This window comes from Acinonyx jubatus, chromosome E4 (genome assembly GCF_027475565.1).
Source record: "Acinonyx jubatus isolate Ajub_Pintada_27869175 chromosome E4, VMU_Ajub_asm_v1.0, whole genome shotgun sequence".
Classification (NCBI taxonomy): domain Eukaryota; kingdom Metazoa; phylum Chordata; class Mammalia; order Carnivora; family Felidae; genus Acinonyx; species Acinonyx jubatus.
In genome coordinates this window covers 61,116,543-61,143,246 of record NC_069395.1, presented here as the reverse complement: position 1 = coordinate 61,143,246, position 26,704 = coordinate 61,116,543, and the positions used below count along the sequence as shown (strand labels likewise).

The 26,704-nt window shown below is 40.1% G+C and overlaps 1 protein-coding gene across 4 annotated transcripts in view; it reads left to right on the top strand.

The window, feature by feature from the left end:
• The window catches only part of PLD5 (phospholipase D family member 5), a 416,641-nt gene that overhangs the window by 149,168 nt on the left and 240,769 nt on the right, over positions 1–26,704 (top strand). For 3 of the 4 annotated variants that reach the window (XM_027046397.2, XM_027046399.2, XM_027046398.2), the window contains exon 2: positions 19,207–19,343. In XM_027046397.2, the coding sequence (XP_026902198.1) occupies positions 19,207–19,343 (137 nt within the window). Of the gene's footprint in view, positions 1–19,206; positions 19,351–26,704 lie in introns of those variants that run through there. The other variant, XM_027046400.2, reaches the window with a different exon arrangement.

Genomic DNA, 26,704 nt, shown 5'->3' with positions numbered 1-26,704 from the left:
CTATGAGGTTAGATTGGGTGATAGAATAAAAGCAGGTGTTTGGGGCGACAAACAGGGAAGAATTAAGGGGTCTCAGGCTTTGAGCTTGGCCTTTTGCATAAATATATGGACAGAAAGGGGAATAGAAAGTGCATGGGGACATATACCCTCCTTGAACTTACCATAGAAATAATGCAACTGCGAAAAAATAGACTTGTCAGAAGAAGAAATAGCAGCTACAAAATATAGGGACTATAAGATGTGCTTCCATTTGATCTAAGATGTAAAATTGAAAAAAAAAAGTTGCTTTTAAAAAGGTAGGGAACAAAAACAAGCAACGAAGAGAGCTTTGCTATAACTCACCTGTTAAGTGTCTGTCGTGATGGGTCTTGGAATGCGTCTCCCCCTGCTCTTCATCAGCGCCTGATATTTTAGCAATGGCTGATTTGTGGTCCCATCTCCCTCCCTGTGCAAACCCACACACATGGCTTTATTTGCACAATCCCTTGAAATTAGGGGAATGAGCTGATATTGATTTGAGATTGACAGAGCTGAAGCCAGGTACATGCAGAGGGGAATAGGCCAAGAGGGAAGGGGAGGGCACACAGTGTGTTCTGGCACGGGGGCATCAGAAGGGTGGCTGGGCAGGTAATGGGTAAGAACACAGATTTCACCTGGGTGCTGAATCCTGTGCAGATGGGTGACCTCAGCGAACCATATACAAAAATGGCAAAACAGAAGTGCTTGTTACTCTTAACCTGGAGTGTGAGACTTTTCACCCCAGATCTCCCTCTGCTGGACCAATCAATGTAGCTAGTTGTCTCCTAGGCTGAGAAGCAGAGGATGCCATCTAAATCAGCAAGTCTTGACTTCGTGGAATGTGGAAGAAAGGTTCTGAGGTGTGCAAGACCCAAGAGTGAGTTGAGTGGGAGCCAGGGTCCAAGGGAGGGTCTTTGGACCCTTTAGGGAGAGACCTAGTAGGGAGGAAAACTGAGAGTGCCCAAACTCAGCAGTTGTTAATGGTTGCTGGGTTTTTCTTTGTAAATAATTTTTATTGTGGTAAAATAGACATAAATAACATTTACCATTTTCACCACTTGTAAGTGTGCAGTTCAGTGGTATTAAGTACACTCACACTGATGTACAACCATGGCCACCATCTATCCATAGGACTCTTTCCATCTTGCAAAACTGTACTTCTGTACCCATTTTTGCCCCCCCCCCACCCTTGGCAATCTGGTTCTACTTTCTATCTGTGAATCGGGCTGCCCTAGGTACCTCGTATAGATGGAATCATGCAGTATTAGTCATGTGTGACTGGCTTACTTCACTTAGCATAACGCCTTTGGGGTTCATTCATGTTATAGCACATGTCAGAATTCCTGTCCTTTTTCAGACGGACTAATATTCCATTTTATTGATGTATACGGATGATTGGGTATATTCACATAAACATTTTGTTTATGCATTCATCCATTGATTTGGATGGTTTCTACTACCTCTCGGCTGTTGTGAACAATGCTGCTAAGAACATGAGTGTATAAATCTCTGTTGGAATCCCTGCTTTCCATTCTTTTGGATATATGCCTAGAAGTAGCATTGCTGGATCATATGGGAATTCTATTTTTAATTATTTGAGGAACTTTTGTACCATTTTCCACAGTGGCTGCACTATTTTACATCACCACCAGTAATGTACAAGGGTTCCAATTTCTCCACGTCCTTATCAACAACTTTTTTTCCCCATTTTTGCATACTAGCCATTCTAATGAGTGTGAAGTCCTATCTCACTGTGGTTTTGACTTGAGTTTCCTTAGTGTTGTTCAGTATTACTTGTATGTCATCATCTTTGGAGAAATGTCTATTCAAGTCATTTTTTAGTCATGTCATTTATTTTGTTTGTTGTTGAGTTATTCATCTAGTCGTTTATTTACCAAGTCTCTCCCACCCTCCCAAGGTATCAGTCTCTCTCTCTCTCTCTCTCTCTTTTTTTTTTTTGGTAGAGGCAAGAATTTTTTTACTTAAAATTTTTTTTGCTTTTCAAATTTTTATTTAAATTCTAGTTAGTTAACATATGGTTCAGTATTGGTCTCAGGCATAGAATTCAGTGATGAATCACTTACATGTAACACCCAGTGCTCATCATAATAAGTGCCCTCCTTGATATCCATCACCCTTTTAGCCCATCCCCCACCCTCCATCAACCCTCAGTTTGTTCTCTATTGTTAAGAGTCTCTTATGGTTTGCTTCCCTCTCTGTCTCTTTTTTTTCCTTCCCATATGTTCATCTATTTTGTTTCTTAAATTCCACATATGACTGTAATCATACGGTATTTGTCTTTCTCTGATTGACGTATTTCACTTAGCATAATACACTCTAGCTCTATCCACATCAATGCAAATGGCAAGATTCTTTTTGATGACTGAGTGATATTCCATTAAACACACACACACACACACACACACACACACACACACATCTTCTTTATCCATTCATCAGTCAGCAGACATTTGGGCTTTCCTCATAGTTTGGCTATTGTTGATAATGGTGCTATAAACACCAGAGTGCATGTACCCCCGTTGAATCTGTATTTTTGTATACCTTGGGTAAATACCTAGTAGTGCAATTGTTGGGTCATAAGGTAGTTCTATTTTTAACTTTTTGAGAACCTCCATACTGTTTTCCACAGTGGCTGCACTAGTTTTCCCACCAACAGTTCAAGAGGATTCCTCTATCTCCTTATCCTCACCAACGTCTGTTGTTTCCTGTGTTTTAGCCATTTGACAAATGTCAGGTGCTATCTTTTCACGGTTCTGATTTGTATTTCCCCGATAATGAATGATGTTGAGCATGTTTTCATGTGTCTGTTAGCCATCTGGATATCTTCTTTGGAAAAATGTCTATTCATGCCTTCTGCCCATTTCTTTTTAAAAAAAAATTTTTTAACGTTTATTTATTTTTGAGAGACAGAAAGAGACAGAGCATGAGTAGGGGAGGGGCAGAGAGAGACACACAGAATCCGAAGCAGGCTCCAAGCTCTAAGCTGTCAACATAGAGCCCGATGTGGGGCTCAAACACACAAACCATGAGTTCATGACCTGGGCCCAAGTTGACCACTTAACCGACTGAGCCACCCAAGGTGCCCAGCCGTCTGCCCATTTCTTAACTGCATTATTTGTTTTTTGGGTGTTGAGTTTGATAAGTTCTTTATAGGTTTTGGATACTAATCTTTTATCAGATTAAGTCATTTGCAAATACCTTCTCCCAATACATCATTTGCCTTTTAGTTTTGTAGTGTTTCCTTCGCTGTGCAGAAACTTTTTATCTTGATGAAGTTCCAATATTTTATGTTTGCTTTTGTTTCCCTTCCTCTGGTGATGTGTCTAGTAAGAAGTTGCTCTGGCCGAGGTCAAAGAGCTGTTTCCTGTCTCACATTTAGGTCTTTCCACCATCTTGAATTTATTTTTGTGTATGGTGTAAGAAAGTGGTCCAGTTTCATTCTTCTGCATGTCACCGTCCAGTTTTCCCAACACCATTTGTTGAAGAGACTTTCTTTGTTCCATTAGATTCCTGCTTTGTTAAAGATGAGTTCACCATATAGTTGTGGGCTCATTTCTGGGTTTTCTGTTCTGTTCCATTGATCCATGTGTCTGTTTTTGTGCCAGTACCATACTATCTTGATGATTATAGCTTTGTAATATAGCTTGAAGTCTGGAATTGTGGTACCTCCAGCTTTGTTTTTCTTTTTCAGGATTGCTTTGGCTATTTGGGATCTTTTGTGGTTCCATACAAATTTTAAGATTGTTTGTTTTATCTCTGTGAAAAATGCTGGTGGTATTTTGATAGGGATTGCATTGAATGTGTGGATTGCTTTGAGTAGTGTAGACATTTTAACAATATTTGTTCTTTCAATCCATGAACATGGAATGTTTTTCCATTTCTTTGTGTCTTCAACTTCTTTAATAGTGTTCTATAGTTTTAGGTGTACAAATCTTTTACCTCTTTGGTTAACCTTATTTCTAGGTACTTTATGGTTTTTGGTGCAATTGTAAATGAGATTGATTCCTTAATTTCTCTTTCTGCTGCTTCATTATTGGTATATAGAAATGCAATAGATTTCTATACATTTATTTTATATCCTGTGACTTTGCTGAATCCTTGTATTACTTCTAGCAATATTCTGGTAGAATCTTTTATATTTTCTACATAAAATATCATGTTGTCTGCAAATAGTGAAGGTTTGACTTCTTTGCTGATTTGGAAGCCTTTTATTTCTTTTTGTTGTCGATTCCTGAGGCTAAGACTTCCAGTGTGTTAAATAGTAACGGTGAGAGTGGACATCTCTGCCTTGTCCCTGATCATAGAAGAAAGGCTCTCAGTTTTTCCCTATTGAGGATGATATTAGCTGCAGGTCTTTCATATATGGCCTTTATGATGTTGAGGTATGTTCCATCTGTCCCTACTTTGTTGAGGGTTTTATTTTTTAATCAATAATAGATGCTATATTTTGTCAAGTGCTTTTTCTGCATCTATTGAGAGGATCATATGGTTCTTATCCTTTTTTTTTTATTATTAATGTGTTGTTTCATGTTGATTGATTTGTGAATATTGAACCAGCCCTGCATCCCAGGAATAAATCCCACTTGATCATAGTGAATAATCGTTTTCATGTACTGTTGGATTCATTTGGCTAGTATCTTGATGAGAATTTTTGCATCCATTTCATCAGGGATAGTGGCATATAATTCTGCTTTTTTGTGGGGTCTTGGTCTGGTTTTGGAATCAAGGTAATGCTGGCCTCGTAAAATGCACTTGAATGTTTTCCTTTCATTTCTATTTTTTGGAACAGTTTGAGAAGAATAGGTATTAACTCTTTCTTAAATGTGTGGTAGAATTCCCCTGGGAAGCCATCTTATCCTGGACTTTTGTTTGTTGGGAGATTTTTGACTACTGATTCAATTTCTTTGCAGTTATGGATCTGTTCAAATTTTCTATTTCTTCCTGTTTCAGTTTTGGTAGTTTGTATGTTTTTAGGAATTTGTCAATTTCTTCTAGATTGCCCAGCTTATAATTTTTCATAATATTCTCTTACAATTGCTTGTATTTCAAGATACCAGACCTCCTGTGTGAGGTGTCCTGGGGCTGGGGTCGCATCCCCAATCTAGAGGATGAGATTCCATTGCTCAGGCTGGAAGGCAGGGCAGCCATTCTCCAACGCTTTTGTGGGAAGAAGCTGTATTTACTGTTAAAGAATTAACCTCTCCTCTGTGAGGCAAGCACTGATGAAATCCCTGATTGATGAAATCCTTGATTAATCCTTGAAGTACAAGGTAGGCTACTTAGACCATGTAGAAAATGATAGCACAGCTCTTTGGGCTGGGACCCACATCACAGGAGATTGGGCGTCCTTTACACTTAGGCAGACAACACAGTTCATTTCACAATGGCACCTTGACATACACGTGCGAAAATGGTACATTCTCTCCACTCAGAAACAGCCCGAGGCAAACATCTAGCCTGATTCTACTGCCTGCAGACTCTGAGGGAAAGGCCAGGATGTGCTACATAGGGGAGACTGGATGGTCAGGCAGCTCCGGACATTGACTTCAAGAGAGAGGATCAGTAAAAAGGGAGGGAGGGAAGGAGGGAGGGAGGGAGGGAGAGAGAGAGAGAGATTGAGAATCAGAAAAGGCCAGAGCACAGAATGACTGATGTGTATGCAAAGTGGCTTTGTGAACTGTCAGGCCATATGCAAATAGGTGCTAGTTATTGCTGCCCCATCTATGGAACCTTGGTGACAAAGTAGAACCCAGGCCACCTCTCTGATGAATGAAGAAGTGAAGGCTCGTCGCTCTAAGGAAAGAAAGGAAGAACATGAAAAGTACTTAACTCTTCTTCTTTTCCTGGTTCGGTGATCTTTTAATAATTTATCTTGTGGCTTAGGAGTCTGGAAGGTGGTTTTGCTTTCAAAAGAGTGCTAAGTATGTGGTGGTGGGAAGGCATGAGGGACTGAAGAGCAGTCACTATCAATGAGCCCAGTGAAGATTGACGAGTGGCCTGGCAGTGACTCCGCTCAGCTCCCTCTCAGCCTGAGACCACGGTCAAGGGCACTGTCCTTGCAGGGGGTGACTGCTTTTTGGCTCAGCATGGTGCTTTGCTCCAGTGTTCTTGTATCCGCCCGCCCCCAAAGCAATGTCCCTCCATGGGCATGGCTTGTTTTGAGCTTCTCTACCTGAGTCTTTGAAGAAGGGGGTTGATAAATAAGTTAATGGTGAGGAGAAGGGGGATGTTGGCACATATAAAAACAGTAGGCTGCATTTGTCCTAAATGCTGTTAATGAGATGCGGTTTGAATTCTGTTAAAATATCTACTGAAATGCTTCACTTCTACCCCTTCCCCCTTCTGCTACTAGTGACCTCACTTGCCTGTATTATAAAATTGCATTTCTTCATCCATTGCCTGGGGTCATTATCATTTGTGTGTAGTGGACCCTTTGCAGTCAGGACAGATGGATTTTCTGGGGGAAGAGCCCACTCAGGTGTGGAAGTGGTTGGGAGTGAGGGCAGAGGACCAGGAGGACATTGGGATGCAGGGAGCACTAGCAGGTTTGCGGCAGAGCAGAAACAGCGGCAGCGTTGGGAGGCAGTGAGGGGGTAAAGGATGGAAGGAGGTCCAAAAAGGGAAAAACAAAGAAGGATAGAGATAAGGGATGGGAGGGGGACAGGAAGAAGAGCCACAAGGGAGTTAGGAACCGGGTCAGAAGGGAAGGGGCCATCTAGGTGGGTGCTCAGTCATGGTGATTCAAGATAGGCTTCTTTTCTTCAGATGTCTTCCCATGCAAATAAGGACTTTAAAAAAATCAGTGGTGATTCATCAAGTAGTGAGCTTTTGCTAGCTCCAAGTGACCAAGCAGAAGAGGATGTTGCTGTAGGTTAGTGGTGCTGAGGTGAGATCCTTGCACTGAGTGACTGGGCGGGTTAGATGGCTTTAAGTTCCCTTCTGCTCCTACTATATAAGCTTCCCTAACCACACCTTTTATAGATGTGTGCGACTTGTGCGTGCATGGGTGTATGTGTTCTTTTTTCAAATAAACGGAAAACTACACACTAGCAATACCAAAGATAAATCTTGTCACTGTTCTACCCAAAGTCAATCCTGACTTTTCTTTGCCTTTTTAATTTGCTTAAAGTAAAGAATTGTTGAGTTTTGTCCACCGTGGTGTTTTCCCCTAGCTGGATGAAGTATCATCCTTCACAGTGATCAGGAAACAAATAATTTAGACAAGAGACATAAAACAATCTTAACCAGGGGTCTTCACAATAAATCTTCTACTGTAGTAAGTTGGAAGGGCTTGGGCTTATTTCGATATATTGAAAGATTCAAGCTTTTTTGCAGCTTGTTAAAAGCGCAGTGTAGAATACAGGTCTCCAAAACAGCCCTTGGCTTTTCAGAGACCAACTGGCAATTGGTTGTCATTTTTCATTCACCTTTATCTGTCATGGAGGCAAACACAGAGAGCATGAAAATACGTTTCTGCTGGTACCTGTTGGCTGCTCCATATTGACTCTGACAGTGTGTTCTTGTTCACTCACTACTGTTCCGAATAACTCATTTCGCTTTATGGTGAGTACAGAGGAAACCCTGGATTCCCTATTTCAAGAATTAGGTATGCATGGCAGGGGGCATGGTGGCACCAGGATCAGCCTGCTCCTAGGGAACTGTCCTATGAAGGAGTCACTATCCTGGTCTCAGTACCGTTGTAACAGCATGCATCACACTGTGTTGTCCTTCACCATCCATCCTCTGCAACACACACACCCCTGCCAGACCTGAAAGGTGAGATGCTTAAGGGCAGAGACCCCTTAAGAGCCCAGTTCTGAATCGCTAGTGTTAGGAGAATGTATAACACATGTTACAGTTTCCCTGCTTATTTTTATTTATTTAAAAAATTTTAGTGTTTATTTATTTTTGAGAGAGAGAGAGAACACGATGGGAGAGGAGCAGAGAGAGAGGGAGACACAGAATCTGAAGCAGGCTCCAGGCTCCGAGCTGTCAGCACAGAGCCCAACGCAGGGCTTGAACTCACGAACCGTAAGCTCATGACCTGAGGTGAAGTCTGAAGCTTAACTGACTGAGCCACCCAGGCGCCCCTCCCTACAAATTTTCAAATTCAATTAAACACGTTTTGCTTCTCTTCTCTAATGCCACCAGCAGGAGGAAAGGCCTGGAAGCAGTTAGCTGACTTCTCAGAGGCCTCCTGCCCCTCACCCCTGTGAGACATACCTGGTGTGCCTGCCCTCAAATCACAATCCAGCAGTGCCTTATTTGTGTCACTTGTCTTTTGCAAACTCTATTGTTCTCTTTGTTTGCTGCTCTGTCATTCAATCAACCAAACGCTGGCAGCAAAAAGAGGGCACATTGATTCATAGCATCTTATTTCTAGTATTTTCTTACCTGGAAAATGATAAAATGAAGAGTTGAACTAGATAGTCTCCGGGTATTCTCAATGCTCAAATATTCTCTGGAATTGTCCCATTATCCTCTGCAATTTGTGAAACGTGGGATTGTATCTATTCTCTGCTTGATAATATGGAGGGCTCGAATAAATGTAGGCTACTCATGGTGGCTGGTGATGCTCAGTTGTGTCTTAGGAAAACGAAGCTAAGGATGAATAATTTGCTGTGAGGTGGACATAGTCCCAAGAATGGACAGCTTTCTTATTCATTGTTGTAAGAGATGATTCAGATCAGGGCTCATATAAAATTTTTTTTAATGTTTATTTATTTTTGAGACAGAGAGAGAGAGCATGAGTGGAGGAGGGTAGAAAGAGAGAGGAAGACACAGAATCCGGAGCAGGCTCCAGGCTCTGAGCTGTCAGCACAGAGCCCGACGCGGGGCTCGAACTCATGAGCTGTGCGGTCATGACCTGAGCTGAAGTCGGACACCAAACCGACTGAGCCACCCAGGTGCCCCAGATCAGGGCTCGTATAAAATACCTAAATGATACAGAAAGATACAGAGTAAGCCATGAACACCTTAAACACTGCAATCCATCCAACCTCACAAAACCTCTCCCCTCTGGACCGATGACCTTCAAGAGTTTTGTGTGACTCCACTGAGTCTTCCCCTTCATTTACAAACAATTGTACATTTTAGTGGCCACAATGTTCTGCAGAATGACTGTTTTTTTTACTCTATCAATTCCTCTATTATGGATAGTTAGATCATTTTTCCTAGCTTTTTTCCTCTCACAAATGATACTGCAGTGTTGTCCTTGGTCTTATATCTTTGTGCACATGAGTAAACATTTCCATAAGATTGAGTGTTGGAAGTGAAATTTAGGAGCCAAAAGATATACACATTTAAAAATTGGATAGAGAGGCACCTGGGTGGCTCAGTCAGTTAAGTGTCCCACTTTGGCTCAGGTCATGATCTCATGGTTCTTGGGTTCGAGCCCCACATTGGGCTCTGTGCTGACAGCTCAGAGCCCGGAGCCTGCTTCAGATTCTGTGTCTCCCTCTCTCTCTGCCCCTCCTCTGCTCATGCTCTGTCTTTCTCAGTCTCTGAAAAATAAATAAACATTAAAATTTTTTTTAATATAAATAAAATAAAATTTGGATAGAGATCCTGATAAAAACGCCAAATTGCCATCTTAACAGGCTATGCCAGATTTTTCTTAGATCCACACTCATTTCCCCAATCCTTGCCAAGTAGAATTATCAATCTTTTGAATTGTTGCCAAACTCAGGTGTAAAACAAGTGTGCTTATTTGGAAGTCATATACTTTTAGCTATTGAAGTTTTTTCTTTCTCTGTTTCTTTGATTATTTAGGGTCTTGTGTTCTCACTCTTCTTTCATTTAGGAACAGGGATCTGATAGATACTGGTTTTCTAGCTTGGTCCTCTGTGTCTCTTGGGTTTTCTCCAGTAGGTGTTAGGATTCTGTTCCTTTTGTTTTGCATTGTGGAAGAATCTTTTGGCTTAATTATGTGTGTGTGAATTTGCTCTTAACCAGTGTCTATTTTGAGCCCATCTCCCGAGGTTTATCATTTTCGAGATCTCTATTTGCTAATCTTTCATGATAATCTCTCTTGATGTTCAAGGGTGCAACTTCTCTCATCTTCTGAAAACTTGAGTTATTCTTACTTTTAAAGTCTCAGCTGTGTCATTTGGTTGCTTTATTTTACGCAGATTTTTTTTGCCTTGGTTGCATTAAGTACCTCTTTCATGGTTTTGATTTTCCTCAAACTCTTGAAGACTTTTAAATTTCCATCTACCTCTATGCTTGGCAGCTCCTATTTTGCATGTCTGTGGGTGATGGTTGAGCACAGTGGTTTGTCTCCAGGTTTTACAGGAGAGGCTGCATATGCATATGCTGGTAGTTTCCTCTGGGGGTTCTTAGCTCTCTGAGGGAATTGCCCTATTGGGTGACACTTCTGTTGTGTGGTGCTCAGTGCAAGAGGGTAGAAGAAAGGAGTAGTGGGAAGGGTTGACTGGCCAACCTGCTCTGAAACATCCTAACTAATCGCTATCAGCCATTCCACAGTTTCTTCCAGTTCCTTCTGTGGTACCTCTATACTTGGAGTTCTCCTTTATAGAAGTTTGTGGTTTCCTTTGGGTGTCTTGGGTTTTGGATCTCTTTGGTTTATCTAATTTACAGTAAATCTTTAAAATTTCTCATTCGTTGGTGGTGCTTTTTATTTGCCAAGCACCATTATAGTATTATTATTATTACAAGACGTCTGTTTATCATCTTTAATAATTTTGTATAAGATGGGGAGTAGTTTCCTGTATTCAGTTGATGCAAGCTTGAATTTTTATTCTCTGTCCTGCTGTTTTGGAAAAGATGCCCTTTGTTCTGCATGTTATCCCCTTTGTGAGGCTAATTTTGAGCTTATAGTATTTAATTTTGTGCATGTTTTATTTTACAAGTAAATGTGCTTCTGTGATGGGAATCGATGGAAAAGCATGTGAGTAGGAAATAAATAACCAGGGTTGTAAGACACAAAAGTCATCATTTTGATTTTGTAGCCCTTTATTCACTTATCACTCATTCAACACATATTTATTGAACATGTCTGCCAGGTATTATGGATCTAGGCAGGGTCCTTGAATTCAAGGAGCTCAGCTTAGTGAAAGAGACCAAAAGGTAGAAAATTAACACATGCATGGTCGAACAATACATTTGCATGCTTTAAAAGGGAAAGAATAATCTAGGTTGCTGCAGAAATAACTTACCGTTATTGTTCTGGTAAAAATACTGAGAATTTCCTAAAACAGCAACACCTCTAAGTGCTATTGGGAGAACTCTAGCAAGGCTTGAAAAAATAAACAGATTGTATAGCTGATGATTCATCTTTTAATGAAAGGCAAGGTGAGGTAATAGAGATCTTTTGCAGTTTTTACAAGTAATCTGGGGAAGAAAATTGAGATATTTTTCTCCCTTTTAGAGGTTATGGCCATTGCTGACCCCTGCACTTTTTTTTTTTTTTTTTTGCACGGGGTAAACATTAAATCCCTGCTAAATGAATGTAGTGTCTTGGTTTCTAGATAGTGCATTATTAAACAGCAAGACAAAACATTTTTTTAAGTCTTTGTCTGACTTTTATATCCAGGTAATGCTGATATCATAGAATGAATTGGGAGGTTTTTTCCCCCTCTTTTTTTTTTTTCTTGTGTGTGTGTTAATATTATTACTTACTTCTCAGATGGCATCATTTATTAATGATGCCTGATAAGCCGTGGCTTTTCTCTGTGGGAAATTTTCACTAAAAATTTATTTTCTTTAATTGATGCAAAGGTATATTCAGGTTACCTATTTCTTCTTGAGTGAACTTTAGTAATTTTTCTCTTGCAAAAACTTGTCCGTTTTATCTACACTGAATTTCTTGGCATGAATTTGTTCATAATATTCCCTTATTAGCCTTTTGTTTTCAGTATTATCTGTAGTGATGACTGTCTCTCATAGAGATATTTGCAGTTGTGTCTTTTCTTTTTTCTTATCTGTATAGCTAGAGTGTACCAACTTTATTGATCTTTTCAAAAAACCAGACTTTGGTTTCATTGATTTTTTTTTTATTGCTTTTCTGTTTTCTTTTTCATCGAGTTCTGCTTCATTCCTCTGCCTATTTTGAGTTTAACTTAGTCTTTTTTTCTTTCTATATTAAGGTAGGACTTTAGATCATTTAAGAGCTTATTTATTTTCTAAATATACATTTAGTGCTACATATTTCCCTGAAACATTTATTTTGCTGCATCTCATGCATTTTCATTTATTGTATTTTTATTTTCATTTGGTTTAAAATTCTTCCTTGTCTACTTATTCTGTCCATTAATAAGAGAAGTGTTTTGATGTCACTGAATAGCTGGGGATTTATTTATTTCTCCTTACAATTCTATTAGCCTTTGCTTTATACATTTTGAAGCTCTTTTCTTAGGTGCATAAAGGTTTATTATTGTTATGTCTTTTTGGTGAATTTATCCCTTTATCATTCTGAAGTGACTTTGACTATTACGTCTTCAACAAATTGGAATAATTTTTGGCAATTATATTTTTCAAATATTTTTGTACCTTCCTCTTTTTTGGAAACTCCATGAACATGTATATTAGGCTTCTTGACTTGTCTCATACACTGGCCAAGTTTTTGTTTTTTTCTCTGTGTTTTCATAGAGTTCATTAAACTGTTTTTATGTTGTGTCTAATCTGCTTCTAACCCATTCAGTGTATTTCCCATCCCCCGAAATTTTGATGTGTGCTTTTTGTTATATTTTCTTTATCTCTTTTTTAAAATACTTATTTTCTTGAACATATGAAATATAGTAATCCTATTTGTTTTAATATCTGTGTCTACTAATTTAATCACCTGTGTCCTTTCTGAGTTGATTTATTTGACTGAATTTTCTCCTCATTTGTGGGTGTGGTTTTCTGTTTCTTTGCATGTATGGTCATTTTTTACTGGATGCTAGGCATTGTAATTTTGATTTTGCTGTTTGGTGGATATTAAGATATATTTAAAAATATTCTCAAGGTTTTCTCTTAGATATAGTTCCTAGTGAACAGTTGGGTTTTTAAGGATTGTTTTTATGCTTTTTTAGGTGGGAGATCAGCCTTGAGTCTAGGGCTAATTTTTCCCATTTCCATTTTCAAGATATAATATCCTCCTAATTACTTGATGCCCCATGTATTATGAGATTTTTCCATTCTGGATAGTGAGAACACCAACCCTTCCTGGCCCTGTGTATTTCGTTAGGGATTATTTCATCTACTTCATTCAGGTGGTTCTTTCCCAGGCCTTAGGTAAGTTCCTTATATACAAATACTTATAGCAATACTTAACTTTGGACTCAGGGAGACTTTATAAAGATCTCCACAGTTCTCTCCCTATAAAGATCTCCTGTCTCTACTACTCTGTTCTGTCAAATGTAGCTAACTTCAACTTTCTAAAATCCCAACTTTGTCTTAGTGTGGAGAGATTGGTAGACTACTACAGGGAAACTCATTCAGTTTGGGTCTGGTACTCAGCAAGTACTCTGAGCTGGTGATATACTCTTAGGAGTTATCAGTGTATATATAGCCAGTGAAGACTTGGGAGTAAATTAGACTCTCTCAGGGAGGGGATACAGAACAAGAAAAGAAAAGCTCTAAAACAGAACCCCAAGGTACATCAAAGTGTATGTGGAGAGTGAAGTGATAATTCTGATTTCCAAAGCAAATCCCTTAATCAATCTATAGTCTAGATTTTCTACTGTGGTTCTAGAATGTGACCATTATTCAGGAGATTGATAAGTCATCAGCTAAGATTACTATGATTCTTCTAGGTCACCTTCTTTTTTCTGAGAACATGTCTCTGAGAACTCAAGACAGGAACACATTTAGAATCATAGGAAAGTTCTAAAGGCCCAAGGATGCCCTGTCTCCACAGCTTGGAGTCAAATGTTCAACATTCATTTCTACATTAATGGGCCATGTGGGGATTGGTTAACTAAAAACCAATAATAAAAATAATAAAATAATCATAGCTAAAATTAAGTAGAAAATTAAGTCAAGCAAAGACAACCAGAAAAGGAAAAAGATCTAGAGACTTCAGATTTAGACACCTAAATTAAATCCCTGCACTGTCTCCAATTGGTTGGGTCACATTGGACAATTCAATAACCCGATGTCTTTGAGTCATAATTTCAATCTTTCACATGGAGAATATTTTTTTTTGTTTCTGTATATTGAGAGAGAGAGAGAGAGAGAGAGAGAGAGAGAACAAACACATATGCACATGAGCAGGGGAGGGGCAGAAGGAGAGAGAGAATCTCAAGCAGGCTCCATGATCAGTGCAGAGCCCAGTGTGGTGCTCCATCTCAAGAACTATGAGATCATGACCGGAGTCAAAATCAAGAGTCAGCCGCTTAACTGACTGAGCCACTTAGGTGCCCCTCGCAAGGAGAATAATTTAAGTCGCAGCTCTGTGGGTACTAAAAGCTGCATACATAAAAATAGCTATTTTTAAGACTTCACTATGATTTTGTTTAAAAAAAACTGTCATGGTAAATAAATGAAAGATAATATGAACAATTTTAATTTATGGTTAATTTTTGCAAATTCACATTTTGCCTTTAGGTACATGGGTGCAAATTATTTTTAAGAATTTATCCAATGGTATAAAACCCCAAGTTTGGATATATAGTACTTCTAAGTTTCAGATTTAATACTCTTTCCCATTTAGAGGTCATACATCTCTTTTTCTGTATTAAAATGTATTTGATAAGGATATGATAATTAAATATTTTCAGTGTTAGCATAATTAGATATATTTCTTGACCAAGCAGGCAATTCTTTTCAAAACTGTTTTCAGTAAAAACTCCAGTGAAAAGTACAGATTGATGTTAGATAATAGCATTTCAAGTTTTGTTTTCTTTTAATTGGTTGAGCTCAATAGTGAAGTTTAGATTGTAATCATCCTAATGGGTTCTCCTTAAAACTTTGCATTCTTTGGTACTATTCAATAAAAACAAAAAAGTGTGTTTCAAATTGATTCCTGAATGATCTGAAATAGTCTGTTAAGGATTTGAAATTGAACAAATGTCTTGGTAACCTGAAATTTGGTCTCATTTGTGAGGCTCTAGTGCTGTCATTGGAACAGAATCTTTTACTTTTCACGAGGTTGAAAAGAAAAGAGACTAAAGAAAGTAGTGGTCTGAAGTTATATTGTGATAGTACATTCTTTCAAGGAGACATTTAAACATGAATATCAGAGTCTGAATTTCTCTTCTTTGACAAATTTAAATGAAAATAGCCAGGTCAATTGTTCATATTAATAGAATATGATAATACAGAATTAAATGAATAGAAGTTAATAGAAATCTATGAAGGTTATTACATCAAAGTGCTTCCAATAGCACACAAATCAACTAGAGCTCTTTAAAAAAATTTTTTTTTACATTTATTTATTTTTGAGAGACAGACAGAGAGCACAAGTCGGGGAGGGGCAGAGAGAGGATTGAGACACAAAATCTGAAGTAGGCTCCAGGCTCTGAGCTATCTACACAGAGCCTGATGTGGGGCTCGAACTCCCAAACTGTGAGATCATGACCTGAGCCGAAGTTGGACACTTAACTGATTGAGCCACCCAAGCGCCCCAATTAGAGCTCTTATTGACTATTTTATCATAAAATTTAGAATAAAGGGAAATAAATAAATATTGTTGTGGGTGGATCATTTCATATTAATGTCACTAGCTTTATTCATTGAGTACCCACTAATATACCTGACATGGTATATTTATGCTGTTCTCTTCAGGATTCTTTTTGAGATAATGTTTAATTATATTGCCTAGGGGAGCCTGGGTGGCTCAGTCGGTTAAGCTTCTGACTTCTGCTCAGGTCATGATCTCACAGTTCATGAGTTCGAGCACCGCATCAGGCTCTACGCGGACAGCTCAGAGCCTGGAGCCTGCTCGGGATTCTGTGTCTCCCTCTCTATCTGCCCTTTCCCCACTCATGCTCTCTCTGTCTCTCAAAAATAAGTAAACATTAAAAAAATTTTTTTTAAATTATATTGTCCTAGGTTAGAGTCTCTTCTAGGCTAATGTGTTATCACTGCATTGCTTTAAACCCCTCTAAAAGCTTTTTGTTTGTTGTTTATAATCTATAGGGAAATAGGATAAAATGACAAAAATTTTAAATAATTTTTTGTGTTGTAAAATGAGTGGCCTAAAAAAAAAGTTTCTATTGGGAATGCAAATTGGTACAGCCACTCTGGAAAACAGTATGGAAGTTCCTCAAAAAATTATAAGTAGAACTACCCTATGACCCAGCAATCGCACTACTAGGTATTTATCCAAGGGATATGGGTATGCTGTTTAGAAAGGGCACATGCCCCCCAATGTTTATAGCAGCATTATCAACAATAGCCAAAGTATGGAAAGAGCCAAAATGTCCATTGATGGATGAATGGATAAAGAAGATGTGGTATATATGCAATGGAGTATTACTTGGCAATTAAAAATAATGAAATCTTGCCATTTGCAACTACGTGGATGGAACTAAAGGGTATTACGCTAAGTGAAATTAGTCAGAGAAAGACAAATGTCATATGACTTCATTCATATGAGGACTTTAAGACACAGAACGGATGAACACAAGAGAAGGGAAGCAAAAATAATATAAAAACAGGGAGGGGGGAATGGGCTAAATGGGTAAGAGGCATTAAGGAATTTACTCCTGAAATCATTGTTGCACTATATGCTAACTAACTTGGATGTAAATTAAAAAATAAATTAAATTAAAAAAAGAAGACTACCGGGGGGGGGGGGGATAAAAACACATCTCTGACTTCAAGAATCTTATAGACTAGTGAAAGACATATAAACCCATAATGAAATAAATGCTAATTATGCAAAAAAAAAAAACCCACAAAGAACAAACTGAGGGTTGATGGGGGGGGGGGCAGGGAAGTGGGAAATGGGTGATAGGCATTAAGGAGGGCACTTGTTGGGATAAGCACTGGGTGTTGTATGTAAGCAATGAATCATGGGAATCTACTCCCAAAGCCAAGAGCACACTGTATACACTGTACATAGCTAAGTTGACAATAAATTACATTAAAAAAAAAAAGAAAGGAAAAAGAAAAAAAAAACATTTCTTGGAGTAAAGGGGACAATGACCTATTCACGCAATGAGTGTTATGCAGCAGTTTAAAACCATATTTTAAAAGAATATTTAATGATGTTCAAGCATGATCAAGTGCAAAGAGCAGAATGCAAAACTATATGTAGAAAATACCAGTATTTTCAGATTGGTAGATTGGTATATATAGTACACAGGAAAGAAGAAGACCAAAATGATAATGGCGATTTTGTCTGAGTGGGACTGGGTGTGATTTATTTATTTTTTATATGATATTTTGAAAATAATTAATAGTTAACAGCAAACATTTTCTGGTTATACAACTAATAAATATCATTAAAATAAATAAAATTGGGGTGTCTGTGTTGGTTGAGGAGCCCGACATTGGGCTCAGTCTCACCACTGTGAGATCATGACCCGAGCCGAAATCAAGAGTCAGATGCTTGACCAACTGAGCCACCCAGGTGCCCCTGCAGACTTTTATATAGTCAGTAAATGCAGCCCAGCTATTTGCATCCAACCCAAGCAGAGAGTGGAAAAGGATAGGTTGCCAGATTCACATCATCAAAATATGGAACCAAACTAATTGGTTCTGCATCTTCAGATGTATGCCCTTGTAACTTTCATTTCATCCATTCACTTTGTTTATGTGGTAATTATTTCTTGGGCACCTTCCATTTGCTGAGCCCTGTGCTGGTTGCTTGGGATGGAAAGAATAAACATATCCCTGTCTTAAAGATATCAGGGGAACCTAGAGGAAAAGAACAATGGTTGTGTCTCCCTTGGGGTTTCCCTCACTTTCCTCCCTCAGCAGGGAGTAAGAGAAGCACACAGTGACAGGCAGGAAGGGATTTGGAACAAGCTTCTCTTGGAAGGGGACACCTGAGGGAAAGCAGAACACAAAGACTCCTTAAGGAAACAACCATCTGAGCTGATAGCACCTGGTCACAGGAGCATCTGCATCCTTAACACCACCTTTCTCTAGAATCTGTAATTAGAGGCTGTCCCTGGACACTCTGGACCCTGAGTTTGGGGGGGAGGCGTCTTGGTTCTTTGGAGACCATGTGGCCCTAGGGATAAATGTCAGGGAGATGGAAGGAGAGGCAAAGCCAGCTGGTTTCAACAGAGCTCTGAAGTTGTGTGTGCGTGTTTGCACACATATATGTATCTCATCACTAACCGGGTTATTCCTGGCTGTCTGGCCAGTGATCACTCTTTCCCCTCCTGTACATAATCCCTAAAAGCTTTGGGAACACTTAAAAATTGTTCTTTCTCTTCCCCATCCAGATTTATCTAATAAATAGAACCCAGGCAAAATTATTTGTTCTGGTGGCCATGGCTGCTGACCAGTGACCGAGGCCCTGTCTTCTGCCACCTATGGCCATGAACCCCTGGAGACAGGGATGTCTCAGAATACAACACTTGGCCCAAAGATAAGGACCTGAGTGGCTGGACCTTCAGCTTCTGTTTCTAAGTGAAAATTGTATCAAGAGTGTGAATGTTGGTTATGATTGCGTTCAGTATTTTAAAATGAACTATGTCAGTTAAATGACCCAAAGGCTGGAATCTGATAGATCTCATTTCTGATCAAGCTGCAGAACTCATCCTGGCCTGCCAGGGACATCTGTCCTGAAGCCATCATAATAAAGGTCTTAGAGCAAGAGGAGGTTGGGAACGCAAGGGGATACAAGGTTTGAGGGCACTCTGCACAGAGTTTGGAAGGTGCTGGTAGTAACAGGAGACGGGGAGTAATTATCGAACCACCCTGTGTTTCATTTTTAATTTGCGCTAATGGGCCTTGTAGTGCTCTCTGTAGAAGATCTTGTAGAAGGTCTCCGGATCTCCTGGACTGCTTTTGATCAGAAAGGGGAAGAGAGAACTTGTTCAGAAGTCTCGATACAGCACTTGAATTCTTTAGCTGTTCTAAGATACTTAGTGGGGCTTGAAGGCTGTGTTTGGGAATGAACATCAAGATTTCACTTGGAGGGCAGCCCTCCGCTGGCAGTGACGGAAGTAATTGTTTCCCAAAGGATTTTGAAAAGCCATTAGTTCCCGACTTTTCTAAGTGAAAGCTGCTTCTCACTTTTCTTTATCTTCTTTTTCTTGACAGTCCCAGCAGAAATGCATTGTGATCTTCGCCCTGGTATGCTGCTTTGCCATTCTTGTCGCGTTGATATTTTCTGCCGTGGACATCATGGGAGAGGATGAGGATGGTCTCTCAGAAAAAAATTGTCAAAATAAATGTCGGTAAGAGGTAACAAACAAAACTTCTCTTTTAGGGGGTGGGCAGGAAAGCCAAAGAGAACCCTAGACAGTGGAGAGAAAATTAGAAACACATGTGATCATCCATCATCCCCTTGGGCTGAAGCTGAGGAAGGAGTCTGTCCAGCCGATGCTCTTACTTTTTAGACCAAGAGAATGAACATGAACCATGATTTCATTCAATTACAGTTCTATACAGTTTGGACATACTCTGTAGGGAGGGATGGTTGACAAGGTGAAATTTTGTACAGTCTGCATTTCTGGAGACCCCTCTCTATGAGGTTTTGGTTTGTTTCGTGATAAGCCTGGAAAAAATGAGTGCCCCAAATGGACAAAGGGCACCATGCTAGCTGTCACGTCAAATGGAAGGTAAAAAAGCACCCATCTCAGGAAAAATTCCAACTTAAACTTTGGGATTAAATAAATCAGAGTGTCCTATAAGAAGACAGACATCTCCTCAATCTGTCTCTATGTATGTATTATGTCTCTTCAGTTACCTTAAATAACATTTCTTTGAGGTCATCCCTGACCGGCAGAGCCTTCAGAGCATGGTTTTTATCCCCATAAATCTCATCCCACTGTTCGTAAGCTGTTACTTTTTAAATTTTAGGTCATGGAGAGGGTGTAGGAAAGTGTCAAGGTGGTGGGGAGATAGATAAGGAGTCTATTTTTATTACACGTTACTGCAGAGCTGAAGTTAGGGCACACAACTACAATAGTTAGTATAAACTAGAGGTTATAAATGAATTTTAATTGTAATTTTTCCCTGTGGCAAGCATTAGTCTAAGTGCCCCTCTTTTCTGGCTTAAGATCAACAGCAACTTGGTAATGTGTACTTGAGTTTTTATCTTGGATATTTTTCCTTGAGGGTTGAATGTAAGACACAAAAAGTGTCTGGATAAGACAATTGAAGTTTTTTGTTTTTTTTTTTTAACCCATGGTACATTACAGTCTAGTTACCAGACAGCAATATTCTATACAGAACAAAGGATACAAAAGAGAAATGAGCATACATTTTAGATTTATTCTAACTTGTTGGGAAGGGGCTCCTAAATATATTTACTTCCCAGACTTGATTTGGGAGAAAAATTGTGTTGGGATTATAACTGAAGTGATAGAATGAGAGTAGATTGTCACCGTCTTCCTCCTGAATACTCCTGCATCAGTACCTTCTGAGAACCCCATTATGCGACAGATAGAAACATCCGTGGATGAGGGGCCAGTGACTCATCTTAGTCCGTGGATTGACTCTGACCCCTCTCACCTCACTTGGTGATAAAGTGTGCTGGGTACTTCACATAGCCAACCCCAGCACCTAGAAAGCAACTTTATAAAGGTCAAACTATACCAACTTCTGTGAGACCAAATATGCAGGACCTTTTAACACACGTTACCAGGTATTTGTGATTTTCAACAAAAAAACGAGGGAGCCTTACAACTATTCCTCTTTTCACTTGTGAGAAGCTATACTTTGATCCAGTTTTTACTTTAAACTCAGACAGCTGGAATTTGGGTCTGCTGACTGCTTCCATTTAAATCAATAATTAAATCCTAATGGCTCAACGCTGCTTCACCCTCAATCTGGAACATGTTCTTCCAATTACCCACCATTCCCGGCTGCCTTTCCCCTTGGTAGTGGAATCACTGGCTGGTTACCGGGTTCCACCTCCTGGAGCCAGGTTTTCTAGAACATGCAGCCCCTCCAATCTCCCTCTCTTCTGCAGCCTTGGCCCCTGTTTGTGTTTCTCCTGCATTCTTAGCCATTCAGTAGGTGCTTCTGGTATGTCCCAGTCTCCGGACAACCCATGGCCCCACCGTCCGTTCTCGGTAGTTCTCATTTTAACACGATGGAACTTTCTCACATAGTCTGCTCCCTCCTTATCCAGAGGTGACGTCACCTGCTAATTCTGGCATTTTCCACCTTCTCTCGTCCATGCCTAACAACCTCCCAACCATCAGTTCCATCTCTCGCCATTGTACTTCCTAACTAAAATTAACTTCCCAAGACCCTAGCCTGCTGTTTTTACCACCTCAAGTCAATAAATCTAATGTCCGTTTCACAGTATACTTCCAAGTAAGCCTAATGCAGTGAACAGCCACAGACTTTGAGATCAGAAAGATCTGGATTCAGATCTCCATTATAGCACTTACTAACTCTGTAAATTTGGACAAGAAATTAGTTTCATTATTTCATCCAACACCCATTTACAGCACATGGCAGGAGTGAAGGAGGAGCTGCAATGCAGTTGATAATGAGACACTTGTGGCTTTGTTGCTACAGAGAGGACTTGGGGCATAGCCTGGCACGGCAAAACAAGGGACCCTAGGCCTTGGCCTCCACTCCCTCCTGCTGGGTTATGAAGGATGTTTTAGAATTGTTTCTCTTAAAAGTGGTAGATTAAAAGAAATCTGTCTCACGAAGCTTTATTGGTAAATTGCATACCCCATAAGAAAGCAGCAGGAAACTCATAACGAGCAATATGTAAATACTCCCCTCTCCTTCCCTTCCACGGTGGTAAAACCCCCTTCTCTCTTCACACCAACTTCCTATTCCTCCCACATCCTCACTTCTCCTGAATCTGCTTTATTCTAAGTGTAGTCTTTGGTTCTGGGGAAGGAAATGAAGACAACTGCAGGAGAATCGAGACTTTATTCAGGGCTGGCTATGGCAAAGCAGTCAGCCACCATCACTCGTGTTTTGGCAGAGACTCAAAGGCAGGTAGAGGGTCTGGTGAGCTTTCTAGTGGAAAAAGGGAAGCCTTTAGGTGTGCCCTGCTAGGGCCCTGGTAGGGGTTGTTGGCCTAGGGGAAGCTGGAGGCTGGCCAGCTTCTAGAATCAAGACATCTGCTTGGTCCTGAGTTGGAAGTAGGGACAAAAATTAGGGAAGCTGGTAGTTATTAATCAAGTCCCAGCCATCTGGAGCACAAGGTTACAGGAGTTATTGTTTGGTGTCTTGGATTGTTACTAGAAATAGCCTGACTTCCTACGAGCCTGCCTTAGTGCCGGCTGGCTTCCTGGGCTGGTTATTGTAGGCGAGAGGTTGGTGTCTTGATCGGGCTGCTGCAGCTTGTGGGATGGAGTCTAGTTTTTATATACATGGTCTTGCCATTGTTCATTTGCATATTTAGTCTCCCAGTTCTTAGAATCTCTTTCTATACCAGCCCCATTTGTTTTAATTTTCTTCTTCTCCATCTGCTAGACCATGGCTGGTGTGTCCATGATGCTTGATGCAGAATCCTAACGTCTTCACCTGCCTCCTTGGATCTCTTGCTTCAGCCACCCTGCCAGTCCTTCTGCTGGTTGACTGCTGATTCCACCCATCCTTGTCCTCAGAGAAGCCTCAGCCATAGCTCCAGTCCTATGACAGCCTGTTGAGGAGAGGGAGTTGGACTGTGCTTTAGTCCCAGGTTTCCCCAGACAGGGTTGCCCCTGGCGAGAGAGGAGGGATAGTTTGGAGATGTACCACTGAGTATGGTGGTGCTGATGCAGACCTGGCAGGGGACACCTCCTCCTGCAGAAAGCTCCCAGTAGTATGCCAATCTCAACTTAGTGCCTCTGCACAAAAGTGTATCTCTTCGTCTCCCGACCTCCTTCTCATCTTGGCACCGAGCTCCCTAGACTCGAGCTCGGGGGGGCACTAAACAGGATCACATGATGCTTACCTTCCAGGTACCATTTACCTCCCTGGCCTCCAGTTTCCTCTTTATGTTTTCTCCTTCTGGTGTCATTATTGTGAAGAGTGCATGGTGCCTGCTCATTTCAACCTTTGCTGAGGTCTTGCTGCCTTGTAATTAAACTCCCCATGTGTTTGTAGCTCTCCTTGGTCCTGAAAGTTGGAAGATTACATGGCAGTCTAGCCCACCAGTGCCTTCCCTTCCTGCTGTTGTGATGGCCTCTCCCCAAGATCTCATCCACTGCAGCCTTTCCTACACACTGCTGACCCTTGAATAATCCAGGTTCGAACTGCACAGGTCCACTAATAATGCAGATTGTTTTTGATCAATACAGTCCTGTAAATGTACTTCTTTCCCTGATGATTTTCTTAAGAACATTTTCTTCTCTCTAGCTTACCTTATTGGAAGGATACAGTATGTATTACTTAATTGACTGTTGATTTTATCAGTGAGGCCTCTGCTCAACAGTAGGCTATGAGTAGTTATGTTTGGGGGAGGCCAGAAGTTACACGTGGAGTTTTGACTGCACAGAGTTCGGCACCTGTAACCCCTGCATTGTTCAAGGGCATCTGTGTGTTGCTATAATTCATCTTATCTCTACTAACTAGCCAAGTAGCCAAGATGCCTTTCTATCCTCTGATAGATTACTACTCGAAATCATACTGCCCACTCAATGTTTCCCTAACTTTTATGTCTTTCTGAAAAATGTATCTCCTTATAAAAAATATCCTGTTTATATTTTTTCTGACATCTCGTTTTATTTTCTCCTTTTTGTTACTTTGCTGCTAAAATATTGTACTAATAGTAGGTTAGTGATGCTCCCGACTGGCATAATTTTCCACATGCATCTGAAATAGCAGCTGCTCTTATCTTCCCAAGTGTCTTAATTGTGCCAGGAGACAAGATCTTTGACATCAGTAAATGACTTTGACCTATTTCTTTGCCTCTTTGTACCAAATTTCAGTGTATTTTCCATCATTTTCCTTTGTGTTTAATTGCTGATTCAGTCTCTATAAATATCGACCTCTGTGTCACTTGACTACTACAGATGGTGAAGGGCAGATTTTCTGGTTTCTTCTGGAAAACTGCATCTCAGTGGGCTCAGGGGCATCCCTGCATGGTTAAGAATGGCTTCACCTGCCAGTTGAGACTGTATACATCCTGTGGCTTGGCTCTTTTATGATTTGCTGGTGCCTCTAATTATAATTTTATACCATTCTTGCAAGAGATAAGTGCGCTGTGCAGGTTCCCACACAACACATCCCCAGGGACCAGTAGGGACACTGGAACTTACATCCAGGTGCTGTTCACCTGCAGAACACCTGCTCACATGTGCACTGGCCACCCTTTCAGGTAAGAGGCCTCCATTTTGTATTTTTCAGCTGTGTCTCTCTCACCTCTCATCCATTGCTGTGGGTCATTACTTCCCCACTCAGTAGAGACACCATTACACATTTACTAGAAGGACTTTTCTTAATTACATCTCCCTGATAAATGCACAGAGAAACAGTCCACATCCTCCTCCTTCTCCACCCCAGGCCCAATTCCTATAATAACTTGGCAGCTAATTTCTGTAAACTATCATTAACTGCATAAACATAAAATTGGGGTGGGTTATCATTGTCTTCTAATCATGTTGATTGACACTTGCTCCTGGATCTCCTCACGCTTGTCCCTCATCCTCCTGAATCAGCCACATGTCTGTGTGGCTACTGTCCCGGTGGGGCTTACTCTTGCCTCCAAATCTGCATACCCATTTGAGCTTTTGCCTACTTGGCCTGAAGCATGAGGGATTAGACCAAAAAAATCTACATCTCTGGTTCCTACTGTTCCTGAACCTGGGGATTTTCTTTAATCCTAGTGAAAGGACTTGAGTCTGCACAGAATGGGGCCCATGAAATATCTAAGCCTGGGTAACCAATGTGTAAATTACCAGAATGGTTCACCATTAAAGAGTGGCTTAGACCACCACAGGAAGTATAGCAAAAGCCAGACTCACTTGGTAATATACGAGCCCTCTACATGTGCATTTTTCACATCTGCTTTCTAAATTTTTCAATTTTCTCTATTGAAAACCTGACTTCTCTGTTTTATATTTTCTTATACTTTGTTTTACGACTTTGTTCCTCTAATCCACTATTTTCTTACTTAAAATAATAAACAATATCTCTACACATATCTATATTAATAACCCAGTCGCAGCTCTAGTGTAGGACATCCATAATTTAGTCCATCAATATATAACATTTCTAGAAAACAGTATTGAGAAACTTTTGTGCATTGACAATCACTTCCTTGTGTTTTGTCCTTTCTCTTTTGAGTATCATGACCTTACAGCTATCTTTACAGACTCAAACTTGCTCCAGTGGACTTTAATCATTGTTTTCCCTTTAATTCCCAAACTCTCAATACTTGGCCAGTGGAAGCTATATTTTCTCCTTTTTGACACTATTCCAGATATCTCTGAGGGCAGCTTTGCTTTCTGGCCCCATTTTGAATTTTCTTGCTCTGGGATATGGTATTATCTACTCTCCAATGAGCTCTGGTTCCTTTTTTGTGAAGAATTCTTTTAAAAACCAGAATCTAGGGGTGCCTGGGTGGCTCAGTCGGTTGAGCGTCCAACTTCAGCTCAGGTCATGATCCCACGGCTTGTGAGTTCAAGCCCCACATCAGGCTCTGTGCTGACAGATCAGAGCCTGGAGCCTGCTTCAGATTCTGTCTCCATCTCTCTCTGCCCCTCCCTTGCAGTCCCACACACTGTCTGTCTCTCTCCCTCCCACCACCCCCCCCCTTTCTCTCAAATATAAATAAACATTAAAAAAATTTTTTTAAAAACAGAATCTAAGTCCTAGGGTGTCATTAGATTGTCCCACAAGTGTGTTGGTGGTAGATAAAATGATACCAGAGGAAAGGTGCTGTAAATTACTTTTGTGACTGAGCAATGTCCCTCACTCCTTCTTTCCCTTCCTTTTATAGACATCAGAACAGGGACTGTGGGGCCAGGTTATCTGGGTTTCAGTATGGCTGTACCACTTAGGAGATTTGCAATCTTGAGCAAGTTTCTTGATTTTACTGTACCACTTGTTTTTATCAGTGTAATAAAGATAATCATTTTGTCTTACTTGAAAGACTTCTGGAAGGATGAAATATATTAATGCAAGTGCCTTTCATACAGTAGCATTTGTCATACAATAAATGCTCAGAAAATTGGCTGTTAACTCCTTTTATGAAGGAACACGAGTTCATGCCAATGTTCATAGCCTCTTTAAAGTTTCTTTGTACTTTGCTCCAAAGTAAGGAAGAGCTTATAATCCATTTTCCATTCTTTTCTTAAACTACAAGTTTTTCCATTTATGTACATTAACTTTGAATCATCCTGCTTTATATTGACAAACCCAACTATGTTTTTAAATTAGAGTTTCTCCCTAAATTTCTCCCAATTTTAGAAGATTCCATTTGGTTTTTGGCTTCAGTGTTTGGTATCCGAGCACTTTTCTGACTGTCTAAAGAGGAAGAAAAACTGTAATCTACATCTGCATCTGAAGGGAACATCAAAGAACTTAAAAGCCTAGAGCACCTGGTCCCACAAATAGATTTCCAATGTACCAACCCAACAAAAATGATGAAAGATAGAATAAAAGCAGAAACTCGCTCTAAAGCTTTTGTTTTACA